Consider the following 18,208-nt stretch of genomic DNA (forward strand, 5'->3'; position numbering starts at 1 on the left):
ATAGAATACATTTGAAGCATGGCAGTGTACCAAATTACAAAGGATAGCTTTTAAAAGTTAACGCAACAAGCTATCTTATAATCTAATATAATATGGTATTTTATTGTTTATAGTATAAACTTTGTAATTACACACGATTAACCACAGCACAAAATAATATGTTTAACTACAGACAACTTTTAAATGCTTATATTCTCCTCAGGCATCTCAAAGAATTCTTTAATGTCATAGAATGGATGATCTGACAGCCAGCTGTACCACTTAATTTTAAAAGAATTTGTATCCATAGACTGAACATGAACTGGCAGTTTATTGAACATTTTTAGTGGGTTAACTTTGTGGGAATTTCCTGTTCTCGCTAATCTGTGGCACGGTATGTCTAAATTACTGTTAGCCCTGGTGTTGTGTTTGTGTATTTCCCTTCTGGCAATAAATTCTGAAATATTATTTTTAATATAGAGTACAGACACATAGATGTTTAGATTTATAATTGTAAGTATTCTGAGTCTGGAAAAAAAGAGAACGACAGTGCTCCCTATGACCTCTTTTACATATTATACGTATGACTTTTTTTTGTAATTTCAATACGTTTTTGATGTGAGGGGAGTGCCCCCTTATAATCAGACCATATGAAATATGTGACTGGAATAGCCCAAAGTATGTCACCCTGAGGTACTGCAAGCTCACTACCTCCCTTAGTTTCAAGAGAAGGTATGCCACCCGAGATATTTTTTCACACACATGATTATGTTCCTCCCAATATAGTTTTGAGTCAATGTGAATACCTAAGAGTTTTACCGACTTATTGCCTACTTCATTTGATGTTCCCATTAAAAGTTGTTGTGTTTTGTCAGGGTTGCATAGGAGCTTATTGGCTGCAAACCAGTCCAGGGCCTTATCTAGTGTTTCTTTTGTTAGGTTATTCAGATCTGAAATGTTCTGATCGGTGGTAACTAGTGTTGTATCGTCAGCATAACACACAACAGGGTGAGCTATGTTTTTAGGTAAATCATTAATAGTGACAATGAAGAAGAAGGGTCCAAGGATAGACCCTTGTGGTACACCTGTGCTGATTTCCATGATGGAAGAATTTAAATTTCTGACTGAAACGAATTGTTTTCGGTTACTTAAATAAGAATTTATCACAGATAAAGCGCGCCCTCTCATCCCATAAAACTCTAGTTTCCCCAGTAGTATGTCAACAGGAATGCAATCGAAAGCTTTGCTTAGGTCACATAATACCAGTGATACCATGTTATTATTTTCAAAAGCTGTTAAGGTTTGGTCAATGATTTCCAAGATGGCCCCTGTTGTGTTCTTCCCCTTTTGAAAGCCAAACTGATTGTTACATAGGATATTGTGTTTTTCAAAGGAGTTGCTTATTTGTGTGTGTATCAGCGCCTCAAATACCTTTGAGAATGTTGGAACAATGGAGACTGGTCTGTAGCTTTGGGGGAGATGTTTTGTCTCCTTTTTTAAAAACTGGGACAACTTTTGATACCTTGAGTGCATCCGGAAAAACTCCAAATTCTACACATTTATTAAAAATATAAGCTAATGATTTGGCGATTGAGTGTATTGTCTTTTTAATTATGTTATTTGATAACCAATAACAGTCCATACTTTTAGAACCTGAAAATATGGATACAGCTTTTATAACATCAGCAGGTGTGACAGCCCTCCATTGAAATGCCAGGTTAACCGGCAGTGGTGTTCCAACAAGGTTCATTGCAGATGAATTTGTTGCTTTGATACTGTTACTTATTTCTTTAACTGAGTTTAAAAAGTACTCATTTAATTCTTCAGGATCAAGCAGAGCTGTTTCTGTGCGTTTTGGTGTATTCTCTTGTTTTATTATTTGCCAGGCTGCCTTGGATTTATTGGGAGCTCTTTCTATATAGTTCTCCACTGCTTGCTTTTTTGCCAGAAGAAGTTTAGCTTTATAGTATTTTTTGCATTTCAGATATGACCTATGAATGTTCACACTCTGTTCTGCCCCTTGGTCAGAGGCTTGTTTATGCATCTGGTACAGCATATGCAAGTTTCCTCTAATTTCTACTAGCTCTTGTGTGAACCAGTTCAGTCTTTTATTTTTCATTTCATTTGGATATCTAATTTTTTTTACTGGTGAGCAAGAATACCATAAATCTGTGTACTTTTTAAAGAAGTTACCAAAGCTAATTTCAGCTTCCCTTTTTCCAGGTTGACAATTATATATAAAGTCCCAATCTGCACTTCCTAATTTATCAACAATCATATTTATGTACTCTTCCTTCTGTCTTTGTACCACTACTACTTTAGATTCTTCAGTTTTAACTGGCTGCTTCTTACAGAGTGTAAGGAGTAGTGGCTCATGATCTGCAAGTCCACTTCCTGCAAGTCTAACTGTAAAATCCTCCCTATGGAAATTCACAATAATATTGTCTATACAGGCATTCCTACGTGTGGCACAATTATTTGTACAATAGAGATCTAATGATCTTAGCATATTCAAAAATGTCCTAGCAACTGGTCTCTGTGAGTTTACCATTTCTATGTTGAAATCACCACATATAGCAATTCTCGTTTTACTCTTCAATATTTTTTTAATTATTAATTCACATTTTTCAATAAACAAATTTACATCACCTTCTGGCGACCTATATAGACTAACTACCACTATATTTTCATTCATTAGTTTTACACAACTAAACTCCCCATCTAGCTCTGAGGAGTATGTAGATACATCAATTCTGGAAAACATTATTCCTTGTTTGACAAAAATTCCCGCCCCACCATTCTTTCTCTGTTTTCTACATATCATGTCTCCCACAACATACCCTTGTGGAATGAACATATTTCCTTGTTCTTGTGTTAACCAGTGCTCAGATACACATATAACATCTACATGCTCAGTGTTACATAGATGTTCTAATTCTAAAATTTTATTTCTAATGCAACGTATGTTAACTTGTAGAAAAGTAAGTAGTTTGTCTCTGTCTGTACTCCTCTGAGAGCAATTTGACTTTATATTTGAAGTTGTAGGTTCCGTTAATGTCTTTAATCTTGATGCACTGTGATCATATGTGCTATGATAGTCACATACCTTTTCATCCACTTGATGACTCACTTTGTTAACTGCTTTCATCTGTGAAACCCCTGCTGATCCCACCAAAAATCCTAGTCCCTCGGTTGTGGTTTCTTTTTTCGGGTTGACTAGCATACTCCACGTCTTGGTATTCTCATCCCTTGAGCTTGATTTACTGTTCTTCTTTTTGCATGTAGGTCTCTCTTCTTATATGGTGCCTTCTTTCCTGCCACCTCATTTACTGCTTCTTCAAACTTTTGCACTGTCCTCTTGGGTAAGTTTATTGCTTGAGTAATTGTCCTCTCCACACACACAGAGTTCACTTTTAAGGATTCTGTTGTTATTTGTGCTGGAGTTGTGTCAGTAACAATTCTCACTGATTCTTTATCTGAGACTTCAGTATCCTTCCATTTAAGTTCTATTGCTGTTTTGTACACTTTCCTGTTTGTTTCCACTGATTCATAAATCCTTGTGGCAATTAGTTCTTTACCAGTTGCATTAAGGTGTTGTCCATGTGTTGTATAAAGCTCCTTGTTACTAGGAGTATCAATAAAACAAGTGTTATGGAAGCCTTTCACTATTTTTTTTAGTTTTCTGTTTGCAGATTGAATTTCTTGGTTTACACAAGACCATTCAGGCAGGTCATGTCTTTGTGGTACACCAACTACAATCACCTTTGTATTTGTATTTTGTAACGCTGACAAGGCTTTATGTAGTGAATGAATTGCCAACTTGGTTTCATTCTTTGCTACATCATTAGCCCCTGCCCAGATAACTGCAAAATCTTCACTTGTCAACTTATGGAGGTCATTGCGTTTTTTTAGTATTACACTAGTGGGGGCACCTGGTATCACCTTCCCTTCAGCATCATATTTATTTGAAGCTAAGTTTAAAATGTTTCTTGCACAGTCTCTGCCATGGCTATCTGAGGCTATCTGCGCCACACATCAGTCACCTTTAGGTGACTGGTTGCCAATCCGTTACTTTACATATTTAATATAATGATGAGGTAGGAACCACACAATAGGTAACTCAAGAATGAAATTAACAGTAAATACAAACAGGCTAAATTAGGATCAATGAAAGAGACATGGTTAGAAATCGAGAGGGAAATTATTGCAAGATGATGTTGCCATGCCCTTTCAGTCAATCAGTTTCTGAAGAACAACTGATCATAGTTAATAGTAAAAAACTAATCTGTTCAGTTTTATGGATTCACTTAATTCTCTTTGGGATATCTCTATGGTACAGTTACTTTTAATTACTTTTAATGTAGACAAGTTCATTCTATTCTATTGAGTAGCATTCATTGTGTAACTCTATTTTTATGTCATTGTCCTAATATTTTTGTTTTGTTAGGCCGAATTCTGAATCGTTTCTCAAAAGACGTTGGAGCTGTTGATGAACTACTGCCAAAAGTAATGTTGGATGCAATAACGGTAATTATATTCAGTGAACAGATGTATTCTGTCTTATATTTTGGATTTTTTTTCATGTTCAGCACTTGTCAGAGAAAATAATATTATTACAGTCGAGTAACTATCTAGTAATGTGAGAAGCCCTTAATGCATCAGCCTAGTTTTCAAAGCATAAATTTAGTAAAGGTAATTATATTATAGATTTTCCAATTGGAAAATTGTTCAGAACATACTAGAAATGAATATTAAAACAGATCTGGAAATTAAGTTAAAATAAAGCAAAGAAAAGATATAGGGCCATGGAAGAGACCAAAATAGAGTAGAGAAAGATGCAGTGGATTAGTAATAATATAGGTAAATGTCCAGGAGGTTCAAAGGACTCAAGTTTTATTGGAAAGGCATCTCCCACTTACACAGTTTTTAGGGACCATTTATTTTCATAAGAATATCAGAACTGATGCAGTATGTGGTTCACAAATAATGCCATACTACTTCTTCTTCTTCACAGAAACTTCTTGTTATGGCTGGTATCCTTACAATGGTGTTAATTGCAAATTACTATTTTGTGTTTCCGATGCTCATTTTTGGATTTCTGTTTTACAAAATACGGTCCATATACTTGCGCACAGGGCAAGCTGTCAAGAGGCTGGAAGGAATAAGTAAGTATAACTTTGTAAGTTTTCAGTTGTCATAGATTCTCTTAATCAAAGTCTCGTTACTACTATACTCAGTAGTGTAACAGATTATGTACATACAGTGATTTCGGTAATGTGAAGAATGACATACAAAATTAACTTGGATGACTCACTTAAATGTAATAACCATGCCTGTTACAAAATACATTATTAGTTTGTGCTGCTGCAGTGAGTCACAAACATTACTTAGTTTCATTACTGTACTGCAGTAAAACAAACTGAAAAGTATTACATTGTTGTAAAATAAAATTAACAAATTGAAAATGATGGAAGAAAACTCCTGTGACCCAGTGCTTCCCTACCCTCTCCTTAATCCCTTTTGCCTTGTTAATCAGCTGACTGTGTCTGACAACCACTGTAGTCGAAGTGTACCATGCTGTGGGCGCACTTGACTGCGACATGCTGACATTATGCACGTGATGAGATTGACAGTCATAGCTGTTTAGCAGTGTATACTTGATTATTGGTTAATTATTATGGCATATGAAGTTGTTTGGTCAGTTTTGTGTCTTTGTGGATTAGGTGTCCTTTCCATTCCAAATAAGCTGTAGTGATGAGGTCCCCGAGGATATGAAAACTGACAGTAATCAAGAATACGCCATAAATATTGACAAAGAAAACAGAAATGGCACTCATGGGTGTGGAATTGGTCAAAAATTCTTAAACATATCTTTATTTAAAAGGTAATACCACAAAATTTGTTAATGTTCAGTGTACTAAGGCGCATATTATAGGTCCTATACTATTGTAGCCATGCATCATCAAATAGAAAAATATTTTGACAGCACTTATTTATAATTATTGTTTTACTGCACTGGATTTGTACAGAAATCATATTGTACCTATTATGTACCTAATACTCATGTTATTTGAAATTAGTAGTAATATACGCACATCAGTTGGTGCCGCTAAAAATTTTATTTGTAGAGTGGAAGGAGTTTGCCACCAATAAATCCTTTAAGCTCCTCTTAAACTGAACTTTATTAGTTGTTAAACTTTTTATAGCTGCTGGCAGTTTTGAAAATGTTTGTTCCTGAATAATGAACACATTTTTGGACCAAAGTAAGTGACTTGAAAACTTTGTGGAAATTATTCTTACTTCTATTATTGATTCCATGAATTGAGCTGTTTCTTTGATATTCTATGACAAATTTCATTAGGGAATAAATATATTTGAAAGCAGTAGTTAGTATCCCCAGCTCCTTAAATGGACTGCTGCAGGACATTCTTCACACCACACATAATTTGTAAGACTTGTTTTCTGATTCTGTAAAATTTAGCTTGGCCTGATGGGCTACCCCCCAAAAAATCCTGATGAGATTATGGAATGGAAGTACAGTAGCTTTTTTTAAATTTTTGTGTTCCTATGCCTGACAACATTCATACTGCAAATAGAGACATGTTTATAAACTTCGGCAGTTTTTTGGTATGCTCCTCCCAGTTGAATTTGTAATCAGGCTGTAGGCCTAATCCCGAGAATTTGATGCCGTCACCTTCTTCTATCTACTTGTCATATTTTAGACACATATTGGTGGGAAATCTGTTAAGAGTTCTGAACTGCATATAGTGCATTTTTTCAAAATTTAGTGACAAGGAATTGGTTATGAAGCATTTTTTACTGCACATGAAAATTTCATTAACTGATCTTTCTAAGCCTATACTTGATTTGCTATTTACTGCAATGTTTGTATCATCTGCAAACAAAACAAACTTGGTATCTGGTAATGTTACTAATGAATGATAATTGATGTACTCAATGAAAACCTTGTGGGACACCAAATGTAATTAATTCCCAATTTGATGATGTCTGATTGCTTAATACATGTCTTTCCTATTAACACCCTTTGTTTCCTGTCCTAGATACTGGATTTGAACCATTTTGCAGCATTTCCTGTTACACAATAATAATGTAATTTACTTTAAAGGATATTACGGATTACACAGTTAAATGCCTTTGACTGATCACAAAATATACCCGTAGCCTGTAATTTATTGTCTAATGAATTAAGTGAGTACACACATTCTCACTGTGTGTGTAGGCAGCCAACTCAGTGCTGAAAGCCTTTAGAAATCTGAACTGCCTGACTTTGGCAATACATTGTTTGTTGACAAATGCATAAGAGGCCAGTCGAATATTACCTTTTCTAAAATTTTTGAGAATGCTGGCAAAAGTAAAACCAGATGTAAATTTAATGATATTTCTTTAGCTCCTTTCTTCAACAATGGCTTAACTTCAGCATATTTCAATCATTCGGCAAATTTTCCACTCATAAGTGACTGGTTACACAAATAAGCTCATTTTGTAATTAACACTGTTGATATATTGTCTTAACCACTGCATTTTTTTTTTACTTTAATGATATTATGGTGGACATTAGTTCTTCTGCTGTAGTGAGAATCATATTCATACTCCTGAAGTTATTCCATATTGTCTTTATTTTGTTGTCTGATGCGACTATTTTTTTCTTGTAATGCGTTTCCTTTGATGTCCATATTACTATCTTTAATATTTTGCAGTATAACTTGTAATGAGCTATAGCATCAACATAAGAGCTATAGATAGATAGTTTCAGGGTGGGGGGGGGGGGGGGGGGGGCACAGTTTTCAAATAAGGCAAGGACATTATTAGTCCTGAGTTGGCGCGCCATTCTTCATAACATGAGCGGGTACGTGGCACTCTTTGTACATTGGGTAAAGAATAGCTATCTTTATGTTACCAAGGTAAACATGTATGAACAAAATCAGACTTTAATCTTAGTTTAACTAAACAACAATAAAATAAAATTACAGTTTAATCTTAGTTTAGTTAAACAATGATAAAATAAACTAACATTACATGAGCTAAATCACTGTTTAATTGAACAATAATTGAACAATATGTAATTAATTTATGATATTACAATATTTTGCTGTTGCTGGTTATGTGCTGACAAATGTATGTTACAATTTCAGCAAAAAGTCCTGTATTCTCATACCTATCTGCTTCTCTGAATGGTCTGACAACTATAAGATCATCTGCTAACCAAGACATGGTGATGAAGGAGTATGATTCTTTACAGGTAGGGCTTTAATTTTTCTATGTAATTGCATGACATTAGGTACTCAGTAGAATGGTGAATAAATTGTGTCTTTCTGTTGCAAGTATTTACAGAAACCAGTATCTTTTTGGATTTAAAGGTTTACTTTAGAGAGTAAACTAAAACTACTTAGAAGATTGACAAAAATTATTGACAATTTTCAGATTAAATTTGAAAACCAAAATAATGATGAGCCAGTGGTCTAGGGGTAGCGTCTTTGATTTGTAATCAAAACTTCATGGGTCCTGGGTTCAAATCCATCCATTGTTTAAATTTTGAGTCAAAATCATCAGCGAGGGCAGCCAAAGACTTCTGGCATAGGAAGTTACCTGTGCCCTGCCAGCGGCCTTGTCAAAGATAGTGGAGGAACGGACAGAAGTTCAGGGCACTACAGCAGAGGTTTAGGGCACTCTCTTGCTCTTGGAATGGGAAACTGATCCAAAAAAGTGGAAGAATCAGCAATTATCAATGCTGTAAGAATGAAGAAGGCAGTGGAAACCACTGCATTAAGAAACACCCAGAGACATGAGAAGATTCCAGCAGGATTGTGTAATGGTTAGACAGAAATTCCGAAGTCAGATTTAGGATTGAAAGGCATACCCAGAAACAGATATAGACTTGGATCCTAGCTTAGGAACAATGAGGAGTAGATTAAATTTTAAGAAAGTGAAACAGAAGAATCGGTGTGGAAGGAAGTGGGATACTGAGGAATGATGAGATGCCTTTAAACTTTCTAATACTGTGGATACTGTGATTAGGAATATCAAAGTAGGCAGTTCAGTTGAAGATGAGTGACTATCTCTAAAATGGGGTATCATGGATGCTGGACAGTCAGTCATATGTACAGGGAAGGTAACTTTGGAAAAACCTTGGTTAACAGAACAAATACTTCAGTTCATCGACAAAAGGGGAAAGTACAAAAATGTTCAGGGAAAGACAAGAATACAGCAATATAAATCACTAAGAAGTGGAATAAATAAGAAGTACAGGGCAGCCAATGCAAAACGGATGAAGGAAAAATGTGAAGAAATGAAAACCGAAATGATTGTTGGAAGTACTGACTCAGCTTATAGAAAAGTCAAAACAACCTACGGTGAAATTGAAATTGAGGGTGGTAACATTAAGAGTCCAACTGTAATTCCACTGTTAAATGCAGAGGAAAGAGCAGAGAGGTGGGAAGAGTACATTGAAGGACTCTATGTGGGGGAGACTTTGCCGACCGGTGTGGCCGAGCGGTTCTAGGCACTTCAGTCGAATCCTGCCTCGGGCTTGGATGTGTGTGATGTCCTTAGGTTAGTTAGGTTTAAGTAGTTCTAAGTTCTAGAGGACTGATGACCTAAGATGTTAAGTCCCATAGTGCTCAGAGCCATTTGAACCATTTTGGGAGACTTTGTCTAATTACTTGGTGGAAGAAGAAACTGGATGCAATAAGGAAGATATAGAGGATTCAGTATCAGAGTCAGAATTTAAAAGAGCTCTGGAAGACTTGAGATCAAACAAATTGGAAGGCGCAAATAATATTCCATAGGAATTTCTAAAATCATTGGGGGAAATTGGAACCATTCATGACTGTTCATGTTGGTGTGTAGTATCTGTGAGACTGGCGATGTGCCGTCACACTTTCAGAAAAATATCATCCATAAAACTGCAAAGATATCAGGGCATTTAGATGCAAAAATTATCGCACAATCAGCTTCACATCTCTGTCATCCGAGTTGCTAGGAAAAATAATGTATAGAAGAATGGAAAAGAAAACTGAGGATCAGTTAGATGATGAAGATCAAGGCACCATAGAGGCACTTCTGACTTTGCACTCGATAATGGAAACAATGCTGTAGAAGAATAAAGATATACTCATAGGACAGGTACACCTATAAAATATGTTCAACAGTGTGAAATGGTGCAAGATGTTTGAAATTGTGAGAAAAATTGGAGTAAGCTACAGGGAAAGATAGATGATATACAAAATGTGCAAGGACCAAGAGGGAACAATAAAACTGGAATACCAAGAATGAACTGCTCAAATTTAAAAAAGTGTAAGACAGGGATGCAGTCTTTTACTCCAGTTCATCCTATACATCAAAGAAGCAGTGATGGAGAAAAAGAAAGATTCAAGAGTGAGATTAAAATTCTAGGTGGAAGGCTATTAGATTCACTGATGACATTTATATTCTCAATGAAAGTGAAGAAGAATTACAGGACCTGATGAATGAAATGAACAATTTAATGAGTACAGAATACAGGTTGAGAGTAAACTGAAAACAAACAGTAAAAACCAAAGTATTGTTTACAGATCGGATATTCAAACTGTGCCAATTGGGGTACCGCAGGGGAGTGTTCTAGGACCTCCCTTATTTCTTCTTTACATAAATGATATCAAGATTCCAGTAAATGGTACTCATATAACCCTGTTTGCGGATGACACAAACATTGTAGTAACTGACATAAACTGGGTATTGCCAACATCTGCAACCAGAGTTATAGAATATTTGCAAAATTGGTTTGAAGTGAACAAATTAACCATAAATATCTCTAAAACTAGTTATATCCATTACAGGAAAGCAAAGTCACACTCTGATCTAGATCTCAGAATACAAAATAAAGAAATTATATATAAAAACAAAGATGAGGTGACTTACCGAACGAAAGCGCTGGCAGGTCGATAGACACACACGACCTGCCAGCGCTTTCGTTCGGTAAGTCACCTCATCTTTGTTTTTATATATAATTTTTCCCACGTGGAATGTTTCCTTCTATTATAAAAATAAAGAAGTTGTGAGAGTTGCTACCACAAAATTCTTAGGTGTACATATAGACGAAAATTTAGACTGGAAATCCCATATCCTGTATCTCTCGCATAAGTTAAGCTCTGCTTGCTTTGCTTTACGTGTTATTAGCTTTGTATGTAGTAGGGAATGTAGCAGAGCTGTTTACTTTGCTTATATACATCTGCTATTACCTATGGCCTCACCTTCTGGGGTCATAGTAAGAAAAATGTCAAAACCATCTTCACTCTACAAAAACGAGCTGTTAGAATAATTACCAACAGTTCAAGGCTAACTCCTTCAAAGCAATTATTTAAACAGCTGAATATTCTACCCCTACCGTGCCTCTATATACAGAAAAGCGTAATTAATGTAAAAAGAAATATTAACAATTTCCAATCCAACCCCGATCTACATACTTACAACACAAGAAAGTGCAATGGCATTCATATAAAAAGAGTTAACAAGGCTTTGGCGCAGAAACAAACAAACATACAAGGAAGCAGATTGTATAACAAACTACCGGTAAAGATAAAAGAAATAATAAAATTGTCGTCATTTAAAGAAGCAGTTTTCAAATTTTTAATGACCAACTGCTATTATAGTGTAAAAGAATACATGGAATAGCTTCATACTAAACAATTATATTTATGTACTCTGTGCCAATAGTAATTTCTATCTGACTGTTGCTATGATCTTAATAAATAATATGTACAAAAGTGCTAGAATTGTATGTGTTATATCTAAATATCAACTGTGTATTCCATGTAAAAAGTCTTTCTCATACATCAATGTAAATAATCAAAGTTGTACATGCTATTTCAATGTGGTCTGATGTTATGTAGTCTACTATGCACATCTGTATTTTGTATAGTATTGTTCACCCTATATGTGTGTATATATATACTACGTATTTTTGGACGAAATCCATGCAGTGTACATTGTCTCTGGATGAATAAACTACTACTATTACTGCTACTACTAAAAGACAAATGTTATGAGAAATGGGAATAGCGAGAAACTCAGCATCAAAATCGGTGGTCATGAAGTAGACGAAGTCACAAATTCTGCCAGCTTGGAAGGAGAATAACCTGTGACACACAAATTAAGGAAGACATATTAAAGCACACTAGCACAGGCAAAGAGGCTAATCCTGGCCAAGAGAAGTCTTCTGGTGTCAAACATAGATCCTAATTTGAGGAAGAAATTTCTGAGAGCATACATTTGGAGCGCAGTGTTGTATGGTAGTGAAGCACGGACAGTGGGAAAACTGGAACAGGAGAGAATGTAAGCATTTGAGAAGTGATGATACAGAAGAATGTTGAAAATCAGATGGACTGATAAGATAAGAAATGAGGATGTTCCCCACAGAATTGGTGAAGATAGGAAGATATGGAAATCACTGACAAGAAGAAGGGACAGATGTTAGGACACGTGTTAAGATATTAGAGTATAACCTTTATGGTATTAAAGGGAGCTGTAGAGGGAAAAAATTGTAGGAGAACACATCTAGCAAATAAGGAAGGATGTAGGTTGCATGTGCTATTCTGTCAGAAGGATAATGACACATAAAAGAAAAAAAGAATAATGACTGGTTGCTGTAAAACCTCTCAAGAATAGTTTTCATTATGAGATATTTAAATTTTCGCACCTCCGCGTTGCAAATGTTTTGAGTGAAACGCCCAGTCGATGCGCTGTTGTTTTACGTCAATTCTACCAACATTGAGAGTTGTTTAGTTCTCGGGGTTTTGTAAAATTCCTGGATTCATGTCTTGTTGCTGTGCAGCCTATGAAAAGGATTGCGGAAGACTCCCAAATAAATTCCAGAATAGAGTGCAGTTTTAACACCAATATATTTCCAGGACTCTGGTGTCTGAGCCTGGTGAACTGTACCGGTTACATCACATGTACCCAAAGTTGACATCAAACGACACAGAGTTCACAACAATCAACAAACGAGTGAGCCTACAATACATTTGCTCGCAACCCTAGCCAAAAAACTAGTGCCCCAAGGCGCCTGCGTGACCTCTATTTATACTTTTGTTAACAATTACCTACAATGAAAATTACAATTTAATGTAAAATCACAATTAAAAGTTAAACCGAATATGAGCTACACATTGCTAAAAATTTACAATCTCAGTGCTGAACAAGGTGAACCTATTTTCAACTTAGTTATGAGTTAATATAACTTTTTCTGACTAATTATGTTGTAGATAACAACTACATTTCTAAATTTGTTTATAACAAATCAACTAGTGCCTAAATTTTAGTGCTAACATATATTGGAGATTCAATTAACATGTTTTATTTGTATGTTCTATTTAATTTGCTGTACTAATTTTATACTGATAGGTTTACTGGTACAGCCTGACCATGTGCTACATTTCTTTCGATTAGTTACAGTATTAATTTCACATTTATATTATGTTTCTCACATAAGAACAATGTTAATCAGCAAAGCATCGTTTTCGAATTATATGTATACTGAAATAGTGGTTATTTTTGTATGTAATTTGGAAACAGGTCACTTTACAATTGGACAATTAGGACTGGTGTTTATCTTTAATGCTCTTCGAGGGGTTCTGATAGGTAGCAATACGATACAGCAATATTTCAATTACAGTACATTACAGTCATGTTTTCAGAGATATTGTGAAAAGATAACACTTTATTTTATTTATTTATTCACCTGTAGATTTTGGACGCTTCTTAATAATGATCATTAATATGCATTTGAAAGATCAACATTTTTTTTTTTGATATACTCTTTAACTGAATAAGAGCTATTGTTCGGTAAATACACTTTAAGAAAGCAATAAAACATAGATATTCCCTTTATGTCTTTTATGCCTTTTGGCAGTTTAGTATGCAACTTTACTCAATGGTAAAATATAGTGATTTATAACCTATATCCACAATTAATAAATTTGTCACAGAATTTTTTACGAGTTTTGATCAGAGGCAGCGGCAGAGTGGGGCCAGTGAGGGCCATTGCTCCTTGCTCGATTACGAGATTACGTTTAGTGTACGAATATGAAAATGTGCCTGTAACCGCAGGGGCCAGACTTTTAAGATCTAAAATACATGGGAAAACTTATCTCGAAAAAGACCTGAAGATATCAGTAAAATGACAGAAAAATGATATAAAACACATGTAAATGAGTTACAAAATAAACTAGAGTAATGAAAATCTCTACAGGAGGTTGGAACTAAAATTACAAAATGGTTAATTTATTTAAAATCCTAATGTTTTTCTTCAAGAAATGTCGTTCTTTGAAGATCTATAAAAATTATTTTATAACCATCTTAGAGCTATTGCAGCATACGACAGCGTACAGAGGGTCTCGAAAGTGAGGGAACATCTGTTGTTGGACATCTTGGTTCTTGTAGTTAGAACATCTTTTTCAACATTTGCTGAAACAACTGACTTGTGAACTTTGATATTTGTGTTTGGTTTTAAGAACAATTCTAAAAAATCAACACATGAATATTGATGTTTCACTAATGGACATTGCATTTGATACAGTGTATATACTTCTCTAAATACACATACCTGGCACATGTTAATAGCAGTAACTGCCACAGTAATTATGGTAATTAGATGTACCATCAGTTTATTTTCAAAAACTAGAAATACATTTCTGGGCAACATTGTGGTGTTTTTCATACAGATACTTGCACTGTTTGCTCTGACCAACATTGAAAGAATGAACTGTTGTGAAATAAAAGGATGTTAAACACAAACATCTAAAAATGAAGTACAGTCTTTAAAATGACATCTAAAAACTAAACTGCAGAATACCACAAGATATCAATGGGCCTTATGTCATCATCTGACTTCATGCAGGTGCAGCTTGGAGGGCCCATGGGATGAGCACACTGCTTTCCTGGCCATTGTCGACTTTTCAGACCTTGAAGCTCCTTCTTCTCCTTCAAGCAGCTCCTCGGCTAGCATAATCAGATTGAGTGCACCCTGTACCAGTCCTTCCACCAAGGAAAAATCCCTGTCAGTACCATCAATTGAAAACAGCTCCTCCAATCGTCTATGGAGTCAGAGCAAGAGTGATGTCATCTTTGAAAAATTAAAATAGTTCATGGTATTGAGGTCGCTAACACACACCTTTGTGGTGGTGCTCAACACGGATGAATGCTGGTTCGAATCCTGTTGGTAGCAAATTATCACTGCCAGTGTTAGGTGTGCAAAGGAAAGTGAGGTGGTGGTGTAAAGTTTCTGACCACTAGTCTTTACGCCAATGTCCTGAATTAAATACCATACCACTCTGCAGTGTCTCATAAAGTGAGTGCATGTAACACTGTCGATGGTGATCCGTCTTTGGGATGGGGAAGTTGTGCTTGGCAGCCCCATTAGTGGTGTTCGAGAGGAGTAGGCTATGTGCTAGCATCAGGTTTCACTCTCTCCCTTTCTTTTGTCCATAACAACACAAACTCAATACTACACTGTACAAGTACTTATCACGGTCATCCAAGCAATATGTATACATTCTTGACATTTCATGACAGGTCGGAGGAAGGCGACAGCAAACCACCTCCACTAGGATCTTGCCTAGAACAGTGATGCAAGATTCCTGCATCTGCTCTCCTATGCCCATTTGTTGAGTGTGGGGCCACTTAAATATTTCACATAAATTATCTCATCGTGTTTTAGCTTTATGTGGAGGTTTTAACCTACCATCTACAGGCTGGGAGACTGAAGAAATAAGGATGGGTGGTAAGGACAGAGGATCATGTTAACTTTTGCTAAGTGCTTTACTCAAAACTTGCCTTGAGCTGTTAATCAAAGAACTGCACCTTCTAGTGACAAACAGACCTGAACTTTTGATTCTGTTAGCATGGAACAGGGAATCATTGATCACAAGACCATTACAGCAGCATTGAATATGACTGTAAATAGAAATATAAAGAAAGGCAGGAAGATCTTTCTGCTGAGCAAGAGCAACAAGAAACAGATTTCAGATTACCTACATGGCCAGCATGAAGATTTCATCTTCAGCACTAACAATAGTGAGTATCAATGGACATAGTTCAAGAGCAATGTGCAATGTGCTTTAGGTAAGTATCTGGTGAGCAAAGTTATGAAGGACACAAAAGACCTGCTATGGTTCGTGTGAGGAGGGCCATGCATGAAGTGATCAACAAATTTGAAACTAAAATTGTAGAGAACGCAAACAACTTCTGAAGAACTATAAATTCCCTGGTCCAGACAGTACCGGTATATATGGAAAGATGATCAAGGAAATGAGGCAGGAAGTTGCTGATATTCTGCATTCGATGTGTACAAGAATATGTGAAATTAGGGGTGCGGAATGCCTTTAAGCTCCAAACACACACACACACACACACACACAACACACACACACACACACACACACACACACAAAAAGTCTCTCTTAACCCCCCTACACAAAAACGACCAATCAGGAACTGCTCCAACGACACACAAAAAGTGTGAAATATCGTTTGCTTAAATGCCATCTCTGTTCCTCCACTTAAAGAAAAGATGTTAAGACCTCTCACAAAAAGGATTCTTATTAACATATAACTACAAACAACCTCATTGTGTAAAAAACACTGAATATGATTTCCTTCTTTAAAAAAAGGAATGAGACTTTATTTTTAATAACAAGTCTTTTCAGTTTTGTTATTTTATTTCAGGTAAATTGTGCTAAACAGTGTTAGTCTACTTTGTGTATCTTCATCTTATTTGCTTCACATCCTGTGTGACGCAAGAAATTGTCCAGTTATGATCAGTATTTCTATATAGCAAGATACATGTATAATATGTGTGTGTGTGTAATGTGTCAACTTACTTATGATTTTTTTTATATTTATTTATTTATTCAACAGTGCATTGCCTTCAAGCCAGTATACTCGAGAGTTTCTCATTGACTTCTTGTATATATGCATAGTTAGTTACCTCTTACTCTTTCTCAGATAATTGTTATGTGGGGAATGGCTTGTCAGGTTTATGCCTACTGTTCGGTCTCTAGAGTCAAATCTCAGTACAGGCTCTAATCAACAAGTGTGGAACGTCCCTGCTCCAACCATTTCTGTCTCTAATATCAGATAAGTCTACTCGATTATAGAATTTGACTGGAGAAAACTTTCATATCATGACCACCAGTCATTACACACCTTCGTACTTCTGCACTCATTGCACTTACACTCCTTCTACGGGCAGCCACTGTGTCCAACATTTATACCATTATAGATGTGGGTGTACTCTTGGGTCTGTCTAACCTTAGCTCTCTCCTACCTACGTTAAATACTACAGGTCATTCCTCCCCTGGATTCACCTGACCAAGGTAAAGGTCATTTCTCCTATAGATCTGCCAACCCTTTTGCTCTCGTATACATCATCTGCTGTTTGGGTATGTGTACCCCATCTTAACTTCATCAGTAAACACAGTTACTAGCCCCCTTTTACTATATTTTCTCTCTCTAAACAATAAGTTTCTCCCATAATTGCTTTCTGCTGACATTACCTGATTGCTCTGTATCTAAATATCTAAACTCCTCTCTTCTAACTTCTTTTTTTCCCTTACTCTTGTTTAGTACATATGTAACATCACTATGTACACTTACTTCACATGCTTATGTATCTTGCTTCTATTTACTGATACATATAGCTTTTTCCTTTACTTTCTTGTAATTATTAGATTGACACAATACAGAAGATTACTAGTTATCAAAACTTTTCATTCTCTTGTTAACTCGTAAGATCTTCCTTCTTATTTGGCTATGCATGTTAGCATGCCATCAGTTTGTCTTTCCTTCCATCTCCTACCTGGATTCTTCTCCGCTACAGCATGTGCCGTTGCTTACATATGTCACTTACTGAACCCTAAAAAAATCCTTATAGTCTTTTGTCATTGTCATAAGTGAAATACCTGCCAGTGCAAATCCTACTGTTGTAGGCTGTAAATTCTGCTATAGAGACAGTAACAAGAAGAGATCCTACAATAGGAATTTTTTGTATGGATAGAGGGAATATAGATTTGTTACTCGTAAAGAAGAAGTAAGAAAAGGAAATAGAGAGACAGTTACATTAGCATTGAAGAAGAAAAGAAGACAGTACCCCATAGATGGATTCCCTTACCATCCCTCACCCCAGGGACCCCATCTGCTAATGTACTTCACCATGGTGCTGGAGGGAGAAGTTGTT

At 35.9% G+C, this 18,208-nt stretch overlaps 1 protein-coding gene across 1 annotated transcript in view; it reads left to right on the plus strand.

Annotated features, from left to right (window-relative positions):
• Window positions 1–18,208, plus strand: part of LOC124595545 (ATP-binding cassette sub-family C member 4-like) — a 291,780-nt gene that overhangs the window by 217,405 nt on the left and 56,167 nt on the right. Inside the window, exons 15-17 of the mRNA XM_047134323.1 lie at window positions 4,427–4,506; window positions 4,994–5,144; window positions 8,133–8,239. Coding sequence (XP_046990279.1) covers window positions 4,427–4,506; window positions 4,994–5,144; window positions 8,133–8,239 — 338 coding nt within the window. The remainder of the gene's footprint in view (window positions 1–4,426; window positions 4,507–4,993; window positions 5,145–8,132; window positions 8,240–18,208) is intronic.

This window comes from Schistocerca americana, chromosome 2 (assembly GCF_021461395.2).
Source record: "Schistocerca americana isolate TAMUIC-IGC-003095 chromosome 2, iqSchAmer2.1, whole genome shotgun sequence".
Taxonomy (NCBI): domain Eukaryota; kingdom Metazoa; phylum Arthropoda; class Insecta; order Orthoptera; family Acrididae; genus Schistocerca; species Schistocerca americana.